Below are 23,135 nucleotides of genomic sequence, written 5' to 3'. Positions count from 1 at the left end.
AAAAAAAAAAAAAAATAAAATAAAATAAAAAAAAATCATTCATCGTATTTTTTGATCACACCTACCTTTAATATCAAATCAAATTAAATTTCATTCCATTAATATTTCTTGAATTCATAAAAGGAGTTTCGAATATTAATCCACAATATGAATATACTTTGTTAGCTTAATTTAAGTTAGATTCACTTCAATCTTCATTTCTTCTTTATTGTACGATATCATTGCAGTGCAATTGAGCTGTTTGTGCAGCTTTATGCTTCTATCGCATTGAGTTGAGTTGATTTTGGGTTTAACGTCCCGTTCAGCAGCGAGGCTATATGAGACGTGGACCTACTGATTAACGTGGAATCCGAACCACATGAGCTACCGCCGGGAATCGAACCCGGATCTTCCACGACAAAGGTCTATCGCATTCACTATTACATACTGCTGACGTCCGTGCTCTGTTTCTTTAAAAAAAAAAGTTTCGAGTTTGGTATATTAGTATTGTCAGTGCATCATGGCCTGTTCTAATGGTGATTACACACTTACCTAATTTTGTATCTTTTTGGCAGTTTACTGTACAATGAAAATTTGTTATATTTTAGTACAGTCTTCATTCATTTACAATCAATAGATTTTACTTGTAACTTTTCTCATGTAACAGAGAATATAAACTAGATTCGCATCACAATTTCATTATTTCACTTCCACATAGTCTGTACTTGTCGAAAAATTACATCATGTGTATGAGGGAACAGTTCCATATTAAGGTTACCATTATATAAATGATATACAGAAATAAATATAAAAGTCATTCCGTTTGTCTTTTATTTGTATATCTTACTGCAAAATCAATATCATTATCATTTGTACTCCATGTTGCCTACTAAATGAAATACGTACGATATGACATATTTGCTAACAATGATAATTCATTCTTTCACATTTAAGTATCCTAAAACTCTTCAACATGCGCTACCAAATAACATGTAAAACTTTCACTCCAACTTACGTCTTCCCAAGCTACAATTTCTATATAAAAAAAGAAAGAATAATAAAAAAAACAATTATTACAGCAAGAAGCAAAATCACTACTTTTTCTTTTTAATTATTTATTTATTTTTGGAAGTGTAAAATATATTTGGAAGAGTTTATACTTCGTATTTTATTATGGTGTTATTAGAAGTCATTTACTATAAGAATTTCCATATAAAATTCTTAAGGGTCTAATATTTTGGGAAATTCTTCTTTTTCTTTACGGAATATAACTCTTCTGATACTTACAGAGGTTAGTTTTTCCGTATTCGCGCCAACCAGAAGATCACCTGATTCCTTCAATAAAGTACCATAAACCAATTTGTTTAAGTTCCAAAATGATGATATTCGATGTGCATACAATTTAAATATATGTGCATACATATATTTAAAATTATATAATATTCCGTATATTATAAGATGTTCGTTTTTTTAATCAAGATGTTCGTTTCTTTTTAATCATACACACTGAAAGACTCTATAATATGTCAGGAAGCACACATGTTGTACATATTTCTATACATTTTATAATATATAGTACTAAAGAATACCATTTTTTTTTTTAATTTTAAACTTTAAATTGCAACTTGGATAAAATGAAGCAGGAGTGATATCCAATTTTTTTTTTTCGCAAACTACATTGTACAATACTGTCACTTGTTTAAATATATTTTTCTTAAACTAACATGGAAGAACTATTGACTTAACAAGTTCACACGAAGTATATAAAATCAACAACAGTGATGAAATTGATGAAAAGAAAATGAACAAAATTAAAGGAACTTGAAAAGTCAATTATCTTTTTTTTTCTCTGTAATTTAAAAAAAATTGATGACAAAAAATTGGCAGACAACAATGACGTACGTTAAGTCTATTAAAATACGATGACACGACCAAGGAATGTCGCCCTAATGTCTACGTTCTTTATTATTATTATTATTCATAACATTTAATCATAGAGATTTTTTTAATGATATAATAATAATTATAATTATAATTATGATGATAATAATAAAAAGAATTTCCGTAAATGCAGTCATTTCTTACAGTACACGAAGCACACATTATTCGAAAAGCAGGTGTTTTTTTGTTTGTTTTCTGACCTACCAATGTTATTAAGAAATACCAGCAGCCGGGAAAGCTTACAACACCGCATCTTTAGTACTTTTTTTTAATCCTTTGAAGTACAGCGCAATTACAAAGTTACATGGCACTGCTTACACATATTTTATTTTATTTTTTTTAATTTTTTTTAGGAAAACTCAAATTATTAAGAAAAAACAAACGCCCCCTCCTGGTCCTCACTGGTGAGACTCTTCGTTTCTCATCCCCACTACTGTCTATTGCGTCTTCCTCCTGCAAAAGAAATAAAATCGAACAAATTATCTTTTAATTCAGAATATTAGTTTGTAAGTTTTAATTAAAAAGAAAAAAGCAATCAAATCAAATTCACATAGTATGATGTTTTCTTATTTACAATGTGAATCGTATTGTTAGTAGCAGACGGTGTGAGTTACCTCATACGGTGGAAGCATTTAATAAACTTTTTCTTTCTCACCATCTCTGTGTTAAATTAACATGTGAAAACATTTTTGGTACCTTACCAAGAGTAATCAACATCTCTTGACCTTGAGTAATCCATTAAATACATATGTTGTTAGAAGGATACGAATAATATTCTGAAAAGAAAATCCATGCAAAGGGAACTATAAACAAGTAATGAAAGTTTGCATTTTTTCCTATATTCGTTGGCCAGCCTACTGTGTGAGAATTAACATTGCAGTAAATGTATTTACATTTTCATAAATTTACGTAAATATTTTAAACCTAGCTTAAATACAAAAAAAGTACTAACTCTTGGACTTGGGTGAATTTAATCTTTTTTTTTAAAAAAATCAAAAGATCCAATATATTTCAGGCAAAAATTTTCTTGTATTCCTTATATATGGAGAATTACATATAGTTGTTTAGCTAAACCCAAATTATTACTTAACTCAGTATGATATTCTTATTCCGTAAAAAAAATACGAAAACTCGATTTAGGGGCCGTTCAAAAATTTTCTGTTCCCTGATCTAAAAACTAATTATTGGCCAAGATCGCAATCTTTTGTTTCATTGTTTGGACTATTCCTAAAATTCTTGTTTTAAATCTAATTCAGATTATAGAGACAAGTCTAAAACTTATTTATTCTACCAGATATGTGAAACTCACAGAGACGCGGAACATAACTTATTTCTACATTTCATATAAACGGACCTCCTGACTGACTATAGCACCATTTGTTCAAATGCTTGATCAACCTGTACTTCAATATCAGAGACTTGCTATTTGTCTTCAGTGTCGCAATTCTCAATCTATTTTTCTTACTCTGAACATCTGCGACAGATGTTAGGAAACTACAATGTAAAGACTTTGCATATTACATTCTAAGACAGTTTCGAATCCTGTTTCTCTTTTTCAAACACACCATTTACAGTCATTATGTTGAGAATAATTGGTTGATTTAAATCTCTTTAGCATTTAATAATTGGATTTGCGTTTTCTTCATTACACTTTCCTTTTATCTCTTGGAAGATTCTGGGAGTAATTGAGAACCGGGGACTGAGAGCTCAATTTTCAGCTGTAGCTCTAGATTACAATATGAGAAAAGCGAATTCTCTGTTGGAATCCCTTAAAAAAGAGAAATTGCACCAGTGTATCTCAAGTCAAGCCAATAGTCAATAACCCAGTTCTACGTTCGATTACATTTCACTTTGTACGTTATCGGTAGTTATTTTATTTTATTTTTTTTATGAGCATGCTGACAATAAGAGACAAAATGTCCCATACTCCACATACTCGTAAATCGAGGCGGAAAGAAAAATCAAATCTTCGAAATTAATAGTGATTAGAAACAAAGAAATGGCTTCTTGACGGAAAGAAGACTGAACTAATGTGTAGAGACAATGCTCACGATATCCGTATAAACGTTGCTCTTTTGATCTTGGTAACTGATCCTCGATACTTGTAGTAAAATAATGCCTTTATTACGATAACCGTGTAGACGTTGCTCTTTTGATCTTGGTAACGGATCCTCGATACTTGTAGTAAAATAATGCCTTCATTACGATAACCGTGTAGACGTTGCTCTTTTGATCTTGGTAACTGATCCTCGATACTTGTAGTAAAATAATGCCTTTATTACGATAACCGTGTAGACGTTGCTCTTTTGATCTTGGTAACGGGTCCTCGATACTTGTAGTAAAATAATGCCTTTATTACGATAACCGTGTAGACGTTGCTCTTTTGATCTTGGTAACTGATCCTCGATACTTGTAGTAAAATAATGCCTTTATTACGATAACCGTGTAGACGTTGCTCTTTTGATCTTGGTAACGGATCCTCGATACTTGTAGTAAAATAATGCCTTTATTACGATAACCGTGTAGACGTTGCTCTTTTGATCTTGGTAACGGATCCTCGATACTTGTAGTAAAATAATGCCTTTATTACGATAACCGTGTAGACGTTGCTCTTTTGATCTTGGTAACTGATCCTCGATACTTGTAGTAAAATAATGCCTTTATTACGATAACCGTGTAGACGTTGCTCTTTTTATCTTGGTAACGGATCCTCGATACTTGTAGTAAAATAATGCCTTTATTACGATAACCGTGTAGACGTTGCTCTTTTGATCTTGGTAACGGATCCTCGATACTTGTAGTAAAATAATGCCTTTATTACGATAACCGTGTAGACATTGCTCCTTTGATCTTGGTAACGGATCCTCGATACTTGTAGTAAATAATGCCTTTATTACGATAACCGTGTAGACGTTGCTCTTTTGATCTTGGTAACGGATCCTCGATACTTGTAGTAAAATAATGCCTTCATTACGATAACCGTGTAGACGTTGCTCTTTTGATCTTGGTAACGGATCCTCGATACTTGTAGTAAAATAATGCCTTTATTACGATAACCGTGTAGACGTTGCTCTTTTGATCTTGGTAACGGATCCTCGATACTTGTAGTAAAATAATGCCTTTATTACGATAACCGGTAGACGTTGCTCTTTTGATCTTGGTAACGGATCCTCGATACTTGTAGTAAAATAATGCCTTTATTACGATAACCGTGTAGACGTTGCTCTTTTGATCTTGGTAACGGATCCTCGGTACTTGTAGTAAAATAATGCCTTTACGTGTATTACGATAACCGTGTAGACGTTGTTTTTTTGATCTTGGTAACGGATCCTCGATACTTGTAGTAAAATAATGCCTTTATTACGATAACCGTGTAGACGTTGCTCTTTTGATCTTGGTAACGGATCCTCGATACTTGTAGTAAAATAATGCCTTTATTACGATAACCGTGTAGACGTTGCTCTTTTGATCTTGGTAACGGATCCTCGACACTTGTAGTAAAATAATGCCTTTATGACGATATTCGTATAGACGTTGCTCTTTTGATCTTGGTAACTGATTCTCGATACTTGTAGTAAAATAATGCCTTTATTATGGTATCCGTATAGGCGTTGCTCTTTTGATCTTGATATCCGATTTTCGATACTTGTAGTAAAATAATGCCTTTATTTGTCGGCTCGACGCAGCTTCTGGCTTCGAATACCGGCCAAATGACATCACAGAAGGGGGCTTGATTTCGTTAAAGGCTAGAAGCCCGAAACATATTTCCTTTTCCCTTTTCTTGATGCCAATAATGCTCGAATTGATATAGTGAATCTCGATGTATTCAAGAAGGTTCGGAAGATTTTTTTTTTTTTTAATTCTCAGGAGTACATAATCAGTAAGCCTTACGGCTGCAAACAATCGTTATTCTATCAGGGATGTAATAACGTTCAAACTCGACGACACACTTTTCACTCTGATTTAACACATTCCTGTGTCCCATACATTTATCCAGAACTAATAGATGGCTTTTGTCAAGGATCTCATTGTCTGAAGATACTTTTGTTTTAGGTTTCCAAAATAAGCTATGCAAAAAATATATAAAGCCTTCTAGAATGACTATCCTTATGTCGATTCGTCCGTTAAAGGGCATCAGAGCAAAAACAGTTAAGACAAATGAAGAAATGACATTTTGAAGTGGACTCAGAGTCCCGAAAATAGGTTACACCTCCGTCCTTATCCTTCTATTGGAACCTAGTGGTACACCTGTCATTGTTGCAATATTAGATCCCCGTAGTTTGGAAGTCTATTGTAATTTCACATTGTGAAACAAAACTCAAATCCTTTAAGTGATTTTAATTAACAAAACGATTCATATAGAATTTGTTCTACATATAGGATATCCACATAATAGGATAACCAACTACATGATCATGTGTGTGTAGACAGTGAACTTTACCTTAGTTTTCTATGTTCCGTTTTCCATTCTTATTGAAACGATTAGGGAAAACACAAAATTTATAACTCATTTTACATAACTGTGTTTTGAGACTATTATTATACATTCCATAATCCTTCGAAAGGTCAAACAGTTGACTATTCTTGGTTAATACAATTATACAATTTTAACGCCGTTAGAATGAATATCAGATTACAGTAATTCACAAGTGTTAGTAACAACACACAATTTCCATGTAAATACAAGCTGGTGGCTATTACCATTCACAAAACAACAATATATATATATATATATATATATATATATATATCAGGGCCGGCGCTAGAAGTTTTGCCGCCCTGGGCGGTACTTTCACATGGCGCCTCTTTATTGTTTTCTTTCTCAAATTTTGCCGCCCCTATATTCTTTTCTTTTTTCAAATTTTTCCGCCCATCAGACTTGCCGCCCTGGGCGGTGGCACGGCTCGACCCCCCCTCGCGCCGGCCCTGATATATATGTATGTATTTCTCAATGCAAATCACATTACCAGCATATCTTTATATCAATAAAATGTTAAATTAAAGTAGCGGTACTTTAGTATCAAGTCCACCGTGGTAGTTAGCTGTGAAAAGGTTTCAACTTAGAAATGAGCACATAACATTCATTTTTAAGAATATATTCGTATGTTGCGTACAGAATTTGTGGTCACATGGCACTATCTCAAGTCATGATTAATATTTTTTGTCTCTCTTTATTGTCACGGTATGTGAAAAAGGCGACTACCAGCTCGACGAAACGATCTTCACACATTGAATATTACTACACGGCTATAAGCTTTGTCTTCATTTTTGATTTTAGGGTAATACAGAATACGTCAAGCTCTTCAATATTAAACTGTAAGGATTGTTCGAAATACTCCAAACCTAATAACAAAAATGCATTCTGTAATATAGTAGAATGTACTTCAAATTAGAGCATATAGCGGTTGAGGAAAGAAATCAAACTCTAAGATATGCCCTATAGGGTAAAGGAAAAGAAAAATAATTTTAAGTAAAGTGTGATGGAAGAAGTGATGGAGATAATGGAGTAGAAAAAAGCGAGAAAACAAATAAAAACAAAGAAATATGGATATACAATGTTGTTCACCACAAAAGCACACGAGTTGGGATCAAATCAGGGACTCTTCATAAAAAAGAAATGAACACTTAGCTATCGTGCCCCTATGAAAGTTTACTAAAATTTTCTACAACGCAATTAACTATCATCCTGTCTCTTCAATTTAGTGAATGTGTTCAATTTATCAATTTGCATTGCTCCTTCTTTGTAGTTTTATTACTTCTTAATTAAAAACGTGTCGATAAAAAGTAAAAACAAACAAATAAAAAATAAATAAATAAATAACGATAGATTATCAATATTGCAGAACTGTGTCTCCCATACATTTAGACCTAATATAACAACAAAACAAAAGCTTTTCACTCAGCATACTAGTCATTCTGAAGTAATTGTCTCATCTGAAGTCCAATTTAAAAATAATAACAATAATCCTGGGTGCAGTACCTTTATTCCATTTGTTTTTACGTCTCACAATGTGCCCAGACATACTCAATGTAATCCATACGAATTAACTTTGTACGTAAGTTTTCATTTGAATACTTACTCACTGCAATGTACCTAACCCCACAACTTTCAAAACGTTAAGAAAAAAAAAAAACTATCAAAGGCCAAGTTGTTAGAGATCGTTAAACTTTGTGCTTTGTCTGTTGGATAGCACTGGTTCAGTCCAGTGACTGTTAATAAGAACATCATGCACATTCAGTTAACGCAAATAAAGCACACACACAAACTTACGAGACATGTCAAATACACTTAAAATACCGAGAAGAAAAATAAACAAAACTTGAAGTGGTAATTCAGCAGTTAAATCGTGCACATCACTATTTACACAAACCTACTCGCTTCTCTCTCAAGAATTTTCAGCACATCTTTGCATGTCTTGTACGATATTCGTTCACTGGGGCACCTTTTAGGATCACCTGACAACAATTTGCGACTCCTGCGCGACATTTCTGATGGGTCGCTGCAGTCACTCCATGTTACATCAGATATTCTCTCGTATGTACACAAGGGAAGTGCCAGTGCTGAGAGAAATAAGTTCACCTTTCAATTAACAACATATTTTGGGCTAAAGTCATGATGCACAGATACATATACACAAACACACACATACACATGAAATTAAGAAAAAAAATCTATGATGTGACTTGGAAACTGATGTCAGGAGAGATAACTTACAGAGGTGTTGTGTGGTTCAGGTGCATCCAATAATTTGTCACTATTATCATTATTATTATCATCATCATTAAAAATTACAATGATCTCACCCTTCCTTCCTTAATCATATGTTTTATGAACAGTAGTGATTTCAGATTTCTTTTAGGAGTGACTGAATAAATGGGTACTGCGAAAATATTGGTAACAGATTGAGGAGAGAAATGTTCCGGGAGAAATTTCGTAATTCCCGAAGAGATCCCCTCCCGGGCCATCTCCTGAAAACATCATTGCTTGTACACATACAAATTTCCGAGAATGTCTTATTACGCATCAATAATTGAGGGGTCTAGTGAGAGAAGATGCTATGCCACAAATCTTGAAAATCTTAGTTTTTGTCATTTCTAGTCTTTTACTGCCATATGTCATCTATAATGTGAACTACAATCATGTGACAGCTCCAGTGTTTCCTGCAGCAGATATTCTCAGTTCATGAATATGTCCTCAGCAGGATTTTGAGTAAGAGAAGGAGCTATGCTACTTGCCGTTGGTATCTAGTATGGAAGTAGAGGAAAACGAAGAAGCAAAACGTCAGGGGAATTGTACAGTAATAATACATGGTCAAGTAATCAATCACAAACTATAGACAGCCTGTAGACGTCAACATAAAGCAGAGATGGAAGAAAGAGAGCTATAGAGGGGACTGGCCGTAGAGTCCGGACCCCCTCTCCTCGTAACGTCCGATGTGTATAGACTGTTGTAGTAGTAAAGGCAGCACTTGATCTCACGTTTGGTCCCTGGGTCCCTTCCTCAGGACCCATGGTCCCTGGCCCAGGGTCAATGACCTAGTGTTCTTAGGACCACCCCCTGTAGATTTTGGCAGGGGTACCTTGGCTCACTCCCTAAACTTTCAAAGGGGTGCACCAATGTACGAGTACCTATGTCTTATGAAAGGGAATGGACCCCTGTACATACCCTTATAATCATATAGGGTAATAATACGTGATCAAAGGGGATAAATTAGGTCAAAAACATCCGAAATTTAAATTTTTGGCAATTTTTTACCCATGAAAGGGAATGAGATGGACCACCCCCAAAACTTATAGAGGTACACATCCAATTTTTAAATCTGGCAATTTCCAAATTTTAAGTGGGTGGTCCTATGTACCCCTGCCAAAATTTAGAGGGTGGGCCAAGGTACCTATGCCAAGATCTACAAGGGGTGGTCCTAAGTTCTCTTAGGTCACTGACCCTGGGCCCTGAGGCAGAGACCCAGGGGCCAAAAGTAAGACCAAGTGCTGCCCTTACTACTAAAACAGTCTATACACATCGGACGTTACGAGGAGAGGGGGTCCGGACTCCACGGCCAGTCCCCTCCATAGCTCTCTTTCTTTCATTTCCGCCTTATGTTGTCGTCTACAGGTTGTCTATAGTTTGTGATTGATTACTTGACCATGTACTATTACTGTACAATTCCCCTGACGTCTTGCTTTTTCGTTTTCCTCAATTATATGACCATTTTTGCTTGCGCTTATCTGCCCCCCCTCTTCTGTCATCATATGCTACGCCTCTGCGCTCACTTGTCAGAGTAATGTCGAATGTAATTTCACATTGTATTATATATTTAACTGTGCTTCTATGCATATTTTCATCGAACTCGCGCTATATTTCGTCTCATTATCCACAACGTGTTGTGTTGGCAGTGCTCCATAAGTACGGAACGGTTTCGATCGAGGGTTTTTCCGCCTATGGATTTTCATGTTCACTAACACAAATCGATTGACCATAGTCTCGTTCCACATTTCGTGTGACACCAGAAAAGGTCTCCTCGTTAGATATAAATTAATAATGAAATGAAGTGAAATTAAATCTTTAAGTTTTACGTCCCACGGTTATGACGGTTAGACTAAAGGAGACGGTGATGATGAGAGATGAGTGAAATGAAGAAAGTGGGAGGAAACGGGAGAACCCCGAGAAAACCCACGAGCATGGTGTTTCTCCACCACAAGATCCACACGGCGCGAGCTGGGATCGAACCAGGGATCCCAAGCACCGGAGGTGAACGCTCTACCACAGAGCCACCGCACCTTCTTTAGATATAAATTAAGTTTGAATAAGAAATAAAATAAACAAGAAATAAAAAAAAATCGTAAGACACCGGGACAGAAGGAAAATTTAAGTGAACATTGTCTCGGAACAATGTTTTTAAAGATAGTCGAGTATTCAACTAATGCAATGATAAGTAATGTTTAAAATCTGATCGTAAAAGTGTATTCCTATTAATATTGATGGACAATTTACGAATATTTCTTATATTGAACGCAAAATAATTAAACACGAAGTTACTTTATGAGAACATGTAATTCTCGAATGGTGCTCTATCTGTCCTTTAACAGTTAAATGCTTTATGACAAAATACACTGCTTCTTATATTCTTACTAAACCAAACGGAAAGAACAAGGAGTAGACAGACAACCTGTCGTTGTTCTTAGAAGTCAGTTTTGCCAGGAAAATAGGAACAAATATAGCGTAGTCGATGGTTTTAGCTACTAGTTTACTGTTTCACTTTTTACCTCGCCTCCTCCAATCCTTTGCTCTAACTGTCCTCTCTTTTCTTCCGATCGTGAATGCGTGCTCTTACCGCACAGAAAGAAACTTAGTGCTATGTATCTTACGATAAAGATGAGGGATCAGTTGTTTGATGATGCCGCCATTAAATATTTTCGAATATATATATCTGGCCTTCTGATAATAGCACTAATTTTCTTTTTATGCAGTATCGTCAGTACTAATTTAACACTAATTTCGTGTATGGGTTTCATCTCAATCGGTTGAATGGGTGGAGCTAGCGTGAACCTAGCCCCATCTAGAATCTTTTTTGTTTTTTGACGTTTGTGCAATAGTACATTTTTTTAACACTACAGGCCGTCAGCAGTAATTGGGCACTAATTTTTGGCATATGTTTTAAAATTAGTGCCGGTGTGGGTGGGGCTAGGTTCACGGACATGTTATTTTTTCCCTCACAAGTCATCTCATATGCAATATTTTATTGTTTATTAATTAATAATTTACAAACAGTAACTTTCGATAATAATCAATCAATTTCCCCATGCCTTGCCTATTAAATTTTACTATCTATTAAACTTTCTATTAAATTTTACATTAACTTTCAAAATTCTATAATAATTCTAGCTCCATTGAAGAAAAATTGTGGTATTTAATTTAATCAATTTACTTCGAAGCTAATTTTAGTTTTCACCGTTACTTTTTTTTACATTTAATTAATTATTTTTATGGTCGTAACTGATAATTTTAATTCATTATTATTTTTAATTATTTTTTTCAACTGTGTCAAATTAATATTAAGAAAAACCCTAGAAAAGAAAGTATTCTACTGCTGAACCACTGCATCACATTATTAATTAATCAGGACATTGGGTTATAAAAATTCATAAAGTGAGATATGGCGAACATAGTAACTACAATGCACATTACCTTCATTAAAAGAGGTGTAGATTATTCAAGTAATAAGAATTTGTAAACTATGCATATTTAAGAAAAAATGCTTTTTCTAATCAATTCGCTGAAGGCATAATCCAATTAAAGAATCCGAATACATCAATAAATAATTTTGTACTAAGCCAGAACAAATTGAAAAGAAAATCTGAAATTAATCCTATCCAATTACGCTTTTCCTATAGAGGAAACAAGTACGATCGATCAGGTCACCAGAAAGAAAGAAAAATGCAATTTCAATTTGCGTTTTAGGACCTATATTTGTCAACTTGTCCACAATATCATTTTTATTATCTTCGGAATACTATCCCAGGTACTATGCCATTATTTTATTTATGTCATTTACATTTTTAAAGAAGTATTAACAACATCCAATCGGCAAGCTGTGAAAGGTTGTCAGAGCTTCAATGCGCGTGTCCAACATATGAAAGGTTGCCAGGTTGTCAACACTTTTGTAATAATAAGGAAGATCTTACGAACTTAGAACTATTATGAATAAATAAAAAAAAAAAATACTTAGATTTAAAACATTTTATTGTAGAAAACAGCTATAAAATGACTGCAGAGTATTCAAAGATTGCAGACAATCTCAAGACTTTTTGATGTTCTAGAATATTGTCTTTATAAGAAAGAAAAAAAAGTTTCAAAAATGTTACCAGCATTCTCATGATTTTGCATTTTTTTTGGGGGGGGGGGAGGGAATAAAGCTCTCGGATTAAATCAAATCGAAAGATGGGATGACGAGAGAAAATTATAAAATTGCACCAAACACGGGAGCTCCCGTATAATGCTGAAATTTGGCAACGCACGAAAAGAGGAGCAAGATAATGATTGGCTACCGCAAATCTGTAGGTTTTCGCCATTAGATCCTAACTTTATCAGGATGAGTTAGTCTAATTTTGGGTGGGCATTCCCTTGATGTTGTCCGGTTATGTTGATTGTATTTTAACAAGTAATGTTACGGCAACACATTTCCCAGTTACCTGATATATAATTTTACTGTAAAACCTTACAATATTGAAACAACTGTCATAATAAAATATCAATTTAAATAAAGTAGAAAGACATATCATACATTTAATTCTATAAGAGTCAAATGATCCGGACTTGAAAATGTGTTTTTATGCATATATATTATTTTATATTATCACATCCTCTCACAAAATTGGCATATTGCACATACATTATCCTTTTAACCACTGTTAAAGCATTGTTTTATGAAAGCTATTTCACTTTTACGAAAGATAAAAAAGAAAATGGCGGCGATGGAGGGAAAACGTAGTCATTCCAGCAAGAACTGGAGGATAACAGAGCGAGAGTTCTTTTGCTGCAATGGCCTTTTAGAAGTTCTGTTTTAACTGAAAGCGACAATGAAGTCGCTTATTTTCGGGGCTCTGCGCAACCCATTAACACTGCCAAGAGAGAACGAGAAAGAGCGGGCGCCTTTACTTCCATCCTGAGACAAGCTCACAAATAATCCGCTTTTAGACCGTCTTAAGAGAAAAGAGCACTGCGGTACAAGGGAAAACGACTGCAAAGCTAACCATTTCTGGCTAAAGAGTCCATTATTTGGAATGGCCAATTGTTAAGGCACAATGAATGACTTTGGTGATTACTTGTCAACCAAACACCGGCGACAGAAAAGGGTCTTCAAAAAGACTTGTAACCAGTGATAATGAATTTGGTTTCCTTTATTTCTTCTCTCTTTACGGAACATTTTCTCTCCAGAAACATTATTAGGTACGTATATATATAATAAAGAAAGACTTGCAGAACTGGCACTGAGTGAAACCTAACAAGAAAATACGGTTGTACGACAGGAGTAACTCGGTGGTTATTATCTAATAAAAGAAAAGTGAAAATGTTAAGATTGCTTTTGTCTGTGATATATTCTATAGAGGAAGCGGGCTCTTTGTTTTGTGATGTACTATAAAAGCCAGAGCAAGTGGCGGCGACTACTTTGGTTACTCGTATATATATATATATATATATATATATATATATATATATATATATATATATATATATATATATATATATATATATATATATATATATATATATATATATATATATATATATATATATATACCTACACAAAAGAGTATAACAAATATCTTAACGGAAGAATACGTAACATTTACATTTTGATATGAGTTTTATTTGCATCTTTTAGCTTTGGTTTTCATGTAGATCGGGTGAAGAAGTACCTAAGCCAAAATGGCAAGCAGAATGACAATAATTATAAAACTAAAGAGAAACCGAGTCCACACACGAGAAGCAATTTTTTCAACAATATTGCAAACAACAAAGAGGGTATATGATAATTTAACAAGAAAACACTTAAAAGTCGCCTCAAAACAATTGTTTAATAACGTTACGTTTCAAGCTCATCCATGGAGCTCTTTTTCAACTTATTAACACAAAGTCACCACAGCTAATCCTTGACCAATACGCTGAATATCATATTTATATAGATTATTTACAGATGGCAATAGTGTCAGATAAAAACAAAAGAAAGTATATGATAACCTAACCAAAATACTATAGATTAAAAAAAAAAAGAAAAGAAATCGAAGACATGTATGGTAGCTTTCTGCCTTCACTAGTTTTAGATATACTATCAGAAAGAATCACCAAAAACGGAACACCTGCTCACATAACCATATTGATAATTCAGCTTTTAAAAGTGTACCTTGAGAAAAACTGTTCCAATTCAAAGATCAATTTTTTTAAACAGATCTCTGGATTAGTTATGGGTAACCCACTCTGATTTGTTATACCAAATATCACCATGGATCATTTCGCAAGAGAAATTCTAACAAATCTATCTCGAAGCAATGTAATATACGCACGATACGTTGACGATCCTATCACTCTCTAAAAGGACCCCCCCCCCCAAAAAAAAAGACTATCTCAATTCTTCAGAGAACTAAACAATATTCATCCCAAAATAAATTTCACAACAGGACACGAAGAAAATTTGAGAGTAAATGTCTTAGATATTTGTATTTAAAAAATCAAACCACAAAGCAAATTCAGGCAACAGTTACGTCCATGCTACTTCCTACCAACTACATTCACAAAAAATGAACGTTTGGACAATTTTTTACAGAAGAGCCTACCGACTATGCTCAAATGAGGAACTGCTTTAAAGAAGAAATACAGAACATTACATACATCATCAGAAATATATATATATATATATATATATATATATATATATATATATATGGAGGATCAAATACAGAAATGGAAAAATCGTGCTAGAAATCAACAACTGTCTCAAACTTACAGTGCTCAAATAAGCACATTCATAAGAGAAAACGAAACGAACAGAATTGAAATGAATGGAAATAGTGCGGTGAAAAAAACTTGTCGAATAGCAGGGTTATAAAAATAGTGATGAAAAATGGATTGCAGTGCTTATCACCGAAACTAGAGTCTATTTTCCGGTATTTTAAATTAAAATTAGCTTCATTTGCCCCTCCAAATATCCGAATATATAAAAATTTGTTTCGTTTCACAAAAAGTATTTCACAAAAGATTTTGAAAATCCGGGTATTAATGTAGTGACATAGTGTGGGGAACAATACATTGGACAAACAAAATGGGACTACAATTTAAGGGGAAAGAACATGTGAGGGACACCAAACACTCAGGATAAAAACCGACGTCATTTCTACCTAAACATTTAAGTGAATCTAATCACTCAATAACAGAATTAAATTGAATAATTTAGCGTGTACAATAAAATAGCTCATAGATACACGGAATGAAATGAAATGAAACTTTTAATTTAACGTCCTACCATTATGTACTGTGCGCTAAACGAGACGAGTAATTAATGAAAGTGAATGATTATGAAGCAATTAGTGTACGTATAATGCGAATGCGGGAGGAAACGGAAGCCCTTCGAGAAACTTAAGACACGATGTTTACCTGCACAAACTCACACGAGTTAGGGTCAAACCAGGACCCCACTCAGCGTTCTACCATAGAACTATCTTTCCCCAGGAATGTAATAAGACGTATACGAGGAGTATACGATGCATACCTAGGGAACGCGGTGGCTCAGTGGTAGAGTGTTCACCTCTGGTGTATGGGGTCCCGAGTTGAATCCCAACTCCCGCCAAGTTAACTTTGTGGTGGACAAACACCGTGTGCGTGGGTTTTCTCGGGGTTCTCCCGTTTCCTCCCACTTTCTTCATTCCACCATTTCATTCATTTCTCATCATCACCGTCTTCTTTAGCTTAGATGGCATAACCGTGGCACGTAAAACTCAAAGATTTCATTTTATTTTACGATTCATACCCAGCTAAAAATTTTTATACTCCAGGGCATACCGATCCAAAATTTTTATATTTCAGCGCATATCCATCTAAAATTTTTATATTCCACGGCATACCGATCCCAAATTTTTCATATTTCAGCGCACACCCATTTAAAAATTTTATATATTTCAGCGCATATCAATCTATTTTTTTTTTATATTCCTGCGCATACCTATCTAAAATTTACGAAAGAACGAGTGTATGTGAGGTAAGTAAGTATACGCTATAGTTTTCCGATCGTATATCTAGCAAAACTTTTAGCATTATATCAGTTCATGCCCCAGATATTTTTTTTTTAGCTATTGTGTATTGGTTTTCTCTAAAAAGTAGTTTATATGAATTTGCATTACTCACAAGAATTACGGTATGAAACGGAAATGCAGAAAAACGTCATGATTCTACTCAAATAAAGGCTCCAATTATTCCAGCCCACGCATCAAAAATTGTCATCGCTAGAAGAGTTAACACACTTTATACACAGAATACATACGAAAAAAAAAATATTATTTCTTTCTGCAGAGGACAACCAATATCATGGTGAGTGTAGGGAAAAAAAAAATCCTCACAAATTAAAAGTATGAAAAAAGAATTGGTTTTATTATGTACGAGAGGAAAGAGTACAAACTAAATAATTTTTCCCAAGGTTGTAATTATTAATGGATGAAAGTTGACTTGTTGTTACTCTCCTTCCTCCTCTATTGATCTCTTTTTATACCAAAAAGGGAGGGAAAACGATAAATAAAACAAGAAAAGATATCAGTTAGCTGTCCATAGCAGTTCCTTCCAACGAGTGAGTTGTAGCTAAAAGATTTCGTTTCTCTTGTAGATGGGCCTAAACGCCGTGTTTGTATGCAACCCGCGTCACTTTATTGCGTTACGGTTTGCCTGCAAACAATACAATTGTTACTTTTCCTCTCTTGCATGTTTAAAAAAAAAAAAAAAAAAGCAACGATCTTCACTTTTTAATTTTTTTTCTTTCTTCCTTTTTCAGTACATATCAACGAAACTCCAAATGCTTCAAATACGTAAATAATTAACAAATATATGCTTCTTTCTTTCTTTTTTTGAAGTTTGAATTTGAACACCCTTTGTTAACACCGATGCTCTATTCGACGTATTGCCTATTTAACTAGTGCTATCATCAACATACAAAAAACAATATTTAATATCTCTATAAAAATACAAAAAAGAGTACTTCGAGTCTTATTAAGAAACTGATGATTTAATCAATGTTTCTTCCTTTAATTCTCTTTTAACACCGATCCTACGAGATATTTGACGTACTTCGATTTCACTAATGATCGTTAAAATTTACGTATAAATAACATTATTTAACATACCATTATCAAAAGTTGATGATATTTTCAATATATCTTACTTATTATTTTAGTATAGGCGGAGTGGGTATAGAAGTTATTCAGTTTTGGCTTTTACAGAAAAGCTAAATAAAGAAATATCTTATTCAAAAGTAATAATCTTACTATATCTTATGGCGCAATTTATTGCTTAAAACATCGTTGTTGAATGTATTTTATGTCTACTTTATAGATTAAGAGCACACTAGGGTATTAATCATTTTCAATATGATTTATCCTCCTCCTGGAGTGGCGTACACAGAATTTTATCAAGGAGGAAGGGATTTTAAGGTCTCAAGTCATCGATTCAAGACTTTTGTATACATATCTTAGTATGGTAAACGTATATTTTTCATACGCTGAAGGGGTTAGTCGTTTATACGCAGACACCCCCTTTGCGTATGCCACTTGTCCCCTTGCACACACACTCCGTTCTCTATACTAATAGAGCGATATACGAAATACAATTAATTAGTTGTAGTCTTGAATATTGTTCAATATTTACTTGTGCTTGGCTGAAAGCAATAGAGACAGCTAAAAAGAAAAGTACATACACTGTGAGGATTCGGTTCCCTTTTGTTCTGGAGGATAATTTGATATTTCACAGAAAAGACGAAAACTAGATTAAGATGACAAAAAAAAAAAAAAAAAAAAAGAAGAAGAAGTGAAAGCGCAAGATAAACTTCTTTATTTGAAGTACAAAGACTCACCAAAACCAAAAGAGATAGCGACACAAATATAAAGATTAAACTAACAAAGTTATAGGACTTTAATTCATTTTGAGGGAGGAGAACAGCTTTTCTCCTGAGTGTGTCTTTGTGTGTGTCTTTTCTTATTGTCGATCTATCTGACTGCTTTGGTTTTAGATCCAGGTCCCTTCTTAATAACTATGAACTATGTTTTCTTTTCGTTAATTTCGTCACTGCCTTTCCATTCCTTCCTCATTCTTCTTGGAATTTCCTTAAATTTGTGTTGGTTTCTATTAGCAAGAATAGGATGAGTGCAAACGGAAAACCCGATTTCATGACCTCAGAACACTGTTAAAGGGGACGCTATTATAAGTTTCCTTTCGGACAAGATCTGATTTTGGTAAGCTTCTTTTAAAATTGTGTGTTTGCATTACTGTAAATGAAGAGCAAAGGGATAATACACTTTCTCTTTGTTGTTTACGCAGAGATACAAGGTATGATCAAAAAATGCGGTGAATGTAGTTACACACTGCCATCTGTCGATGTTGCATCCATTTCAACTAGTAAGCCCGGTAGCTTAAACCCTTAGTACAGTCAATGTCGAGTTTGAACGAGTTGTGACATGTTAGTTGGCTTCCAGAGGCAGAAGAGTGACGACGTGTTAAAAGTGTCTGTCGCCCGCCAACATTAACTTTTGTTCTAAGCTGAAAAAATGTGCCAAAGGAGCTTACGAAATGTCAAAATCAGTGTATGGCGATGAAGCAGTGACATTGAAGACAGTTTATACGAGCGATTCAAAAGCGGCAAGCAGTCGATTAAAAACGAGCAAAGATCGGGACGTCTTTCGATGTCAGAAACAGATAAAATTGTGCAAAAAGTGACACAAACAATCTGTTCAAACAGGCGAATGACTGATGGGTCCGTGAAAAGCATTTTAACTGCCGATTAAATGGGGAAATGGCTTCCTTCCTCACGAAAACGCGCCGTTTCACACCCTGCTTTCGACCCGCGAGTTTTGGGTAGAAAAAATATTTGTCCCCATTCGCTCCATTCTCCAGATATAGCACCAGGCGACTTCTGGCTCTTCCCAAAAATTAAAATCGTGTTTAACAATTTTAGGATTTCCAGTTTTTGAGGTAACTTTTAGACTTTCACTCAAACAGCTACTGCTTCCTTACTATTTATCGTAGGATCGTGATTCATAGCTCATTTTTTTCACGATAAAGCATACTTTCCAATACCACTTGCTTGTCTGTATTATACAATAGAAAGGGGAAACTCCGGCAAAACCGGGAGATTTTTCAAAAAAACCGAAATTTTTCCGTCCCTCTGGCCCAGGCCTGGGTTCATCTAGAGATCTGTCCGTTTTAAAAAGAATACGTTTTAAAAGTAAGGTCTGAAGAACTTTTTGAAAGTCTCAAGATGACCCATTTTTTCACCCAACCACCCACCTACACACACACACACACACACATATATATATATATATATATATATATATATATATACAATAGAGTCATAGTTCGAAGGCCATTTCCTTCAGTATAACGAGCTCTTTCCAACGGTACCATTCACATGTCCATAACATACACCTGAACCAGAAAAATCGGGAGAAATCAGATTTTTTTCTGAAAAATCATCCCCTCGGGCCCGGCCCTGGTTTCGCGTAAGGATCTCAAAAAAAAAAAAAAGAAAGAAAAAAGAAAAAGCCAAAGGTATACACAATCCGTATGCAAAACTTCAATCTGATATCTTGAAAACTAAAAGCATGATTTTTTTAAAAAATTTGCCTTAAGAAATTTGCCTCTGGCCCCACTTAGCGCCACCAAATTGACCATCCGGTTCCAAAACGCATCTAGGATGTTCTTTGGTCCATCCTCGACTTGATCAATAAAAAAACCGGGTTAAATACCTGTTATAGAACCTAAATACGGGGTCAAAGACAATACTACGCTATGGTAACAAAAGTGACTAAAAATCCTAAAAGAGTTAAAGGAAAACGTTTTGACACCATTCCTAACATTGAGAGAGCCACAACAGAGCAACAGAACGCCCTTCCAAAAGAAGCCTTCCAGAAATGCTTCCAGTCACGGATTCAACGTTGGGATAAATGCACTGTTAGAGTACGTTTGTTTTATCTTTGCACATTTCCAGTCAATGTATTTGGCTGGCCTTTAAAGTATTTTCTGCTAGCACTCACATGAACGTTTTAATCCAATAGACGTCTTATTAGGTGCGAATTTGGTTTATGTTAATACGTAGTTAAGACTAAAGATGCTTTAAACGAAGACGAAGATTTTCAAAATTCTTTTAAATATACGGAGATAGCGGTGGCACAGTGGTAAAGCGTTCACCTCTGGTACTTGATTCGATCCCAGCTCGCGTCCAGTGAATTTTCAGGTGAACAGACAACGCGTGAGGGAGTTTTCCTGGAGTTCTCCCGTTTCCTCCCACTTTCTTCATTCCACCACTTCATTAATTTCTCATCATCATCGTCTCCTTTAGCTAGCCGGCATAAGCGTGGGACGTAAAACTTAAAAAAATCGTTTTTCATTTAAATATTTGATGTGTCCAATCTTGAAAGACATCTTTTTAAGGACATATGGTTTCTATGTTTCCTTTGGAAAGAGGCATTATAATGTACTAGCAGCGTTCACCCCGCTTCGCTGCGGTCACCCCGGAACGCAATAAACTTTGTTACTTAGATAATTTTTACTTTTTCGCTTTCAAATTGCAGTAAATGTTAACATTATAGCGCCTGTCATTTATGTTAACCCGCCGAGTGACACGGTCATGCGGGTTGCATATACATACGTTTATTTTTATACCTATGATGAACTAACAAAGGATTTGTACGTATGGACACTTGAATGGTCAATTATCTCAAGACACTGGTAATTAAAAATTAAAGTGATATGATAAAAACCATCTAGGGTCCAAATCCTAATAACCCCCCAAAAATGAAAGAAATTGGTCCAGCCGTATTAGCGTGATGAGGGAACAAAGGATTTGTACGTTCTCTTTTATAATATAGATTTTCTCCATAATATGGAAAAACAATCCTAGAATTTTTAAGACAAAATTAATCTATATAAATAGTTCTTAAGTAGAGACAGAATATGCACAAAATGTTATGAATTTAGAATAGAAAACTATACCTAAATATTTCATCTGGATTCTTTAAACATTCACAAAAGTTAATTATTTCATAGCTGATTTCTTCCAAACATACTCGTGTTCAGTATAAGCATATGCAAAGGGATCAAATATGTGTTTCAATATTTTAGCATCGCACAAATTTTTCATTGAATAATACACAATCTGAAATAGTTTCAATCGGTTTCTTTTAAGGGTGGTTCAATTATAGCCCAATTCTTAATCTGGAGGACTGCGCACGCCTACTCATTAAGACAAGTAGCCAGTTTGTACACACCGTGAAGGAGATTGTTTGATTTTTGGTAAACCAAACTCCTCAACAGGCTAAACTTTACCAACCTTAAGTTTATATGCAGCATTTTTAGCTTAAATTAAATTATGTACACTTTAAGATGGACGAATTATTATTATTATTATTATTATTATTATTATTATTATTATTATTATTATTATTATTATTATTATTATTATTATTATTATTATTATTATTATTATTATTTATTCCGCTTTTTGGCAGGTCCTGGGACTAATGAGTTTTTATTTTATTTCTTGATTTTAATTTTGGGCTTGGAAATGTTTCTTTCATACAGGTATTTCTCGATTTTCAGCTTCTTCTTTTAACTCCAAGCATTTTCTTTCATTTTTCAAACGACCGATCAGTTGTGTTCTTTTTCTTCCTATTCCCTGATTTCCTTCCATCTTTTCTTCTATGGCGGTATGAAGAAGACAATTGAGGAGTTTGATGCAATATGGGCGTGTCTGAAATATGCAGTTGGAGAAAAACGATGTTCAAAATTTAAGTAATGTTTCTTCTTACATAAAACATTGTAATATGCAGCATTTTATTCCGATATTGAATTGAAATGTTACCAGGAGGCTAAACAAGCATGGCAAAAGCCACAAATGCGTTTGATGCAAAAAGGGTGTAAACTCACTTACGCTCTTATTACATCAAACTTCTCAATTTCTTCGCAAGATGTGTCCAATCCAATTGGCCTTTATATGAAGGATGGTGTCTAGATGCATCCTCTTCTCTCTTATCTGTTTTCAAACATCTTCGTTTGTTATTTTCTCTATTAATTTTATCTTTTCCATCTTTCACCAACACCACATTTCGAAGCTCTCTAATTATTTCTTCTCTAACTTCTGTAATGTCAAAGTCTCTGAACCATACAGTCCCGAATGTTCCATATATAGCACACTTGTAAACAGGAAATATTTAAACTTTTAGATTTGTCAAATAGAGTCTTTCGTTTTAGTTTCATTTCAGCGTTGTATTACATGGGCATATTAGTAAATTTGTTTTGCATCCTGAGCATTGTACTAACCCGCTAATTCCAACAGCACTGCGGGTAGTTTACCAAGCAGGAAATATATCTGTAATTATTCCAATAGGAATACATGGGAACCGATTATTTGATTGTCGATATCTTGGAATCAACTGGATAGATCGCCTCCGTCTATGAACTCGAA

The 23,135-nt window shown here is 34.4% G+C and overlaps 1 protein-coding gene across 3 annotated transcripts in view; it reads right to left on the bottom strand.

Moving 5' to 3' along the window:
- Positions 1-781: 781 nt before the first annotated feature.
- The window catches only part of miple1 (midkine and pleiotrophin 1), a 256,418-nt gene continuing 234,064 nt past the window's right edge, over positions 782-23,135 (bottom strand). For 2 of the 3 annotated variants that reach the window (XM_081727959.1, XM_081727960.1), the window contains exons 5-6: positions 8,296-8,481; positions 782-2,373 (exon numbers count right to left, since the gene is read on the bottom strand). In XM_081727959.1, the coding sequence (XP_081584085.1) occupies positions 2,351-2,373; positions 8,296-8,481 (209 nt within the window). In that variant the 3' untranslated portion in view covers positions 782-2,350. The remainder of the gene's footprint in view (positions 2,374-8,295; positions 8,482-23,135) is intronic. The other variant, XM_081727961.1, reaches the window with a different exon arrangement.

This window comes from Thermobia domestica, chromosome 10, assembly GCF_964235325.1.
Source record: "Thermobia domestica chromosome 10, izTheDome1.hap1.1, whole genome shotgun sequence".
Taxonomy (NCBI): Eukaryota; Metazoa; Arthropoda; class Insecta; order Zygentoma; family Lepismatidae; genus Thermobia; species Thermobia domestica.
The sequence above is the reverse complement of the archived record's forward strand: the minus strand, read 5'-3'. Positions and strand labels throughout refer to the sequence as shown.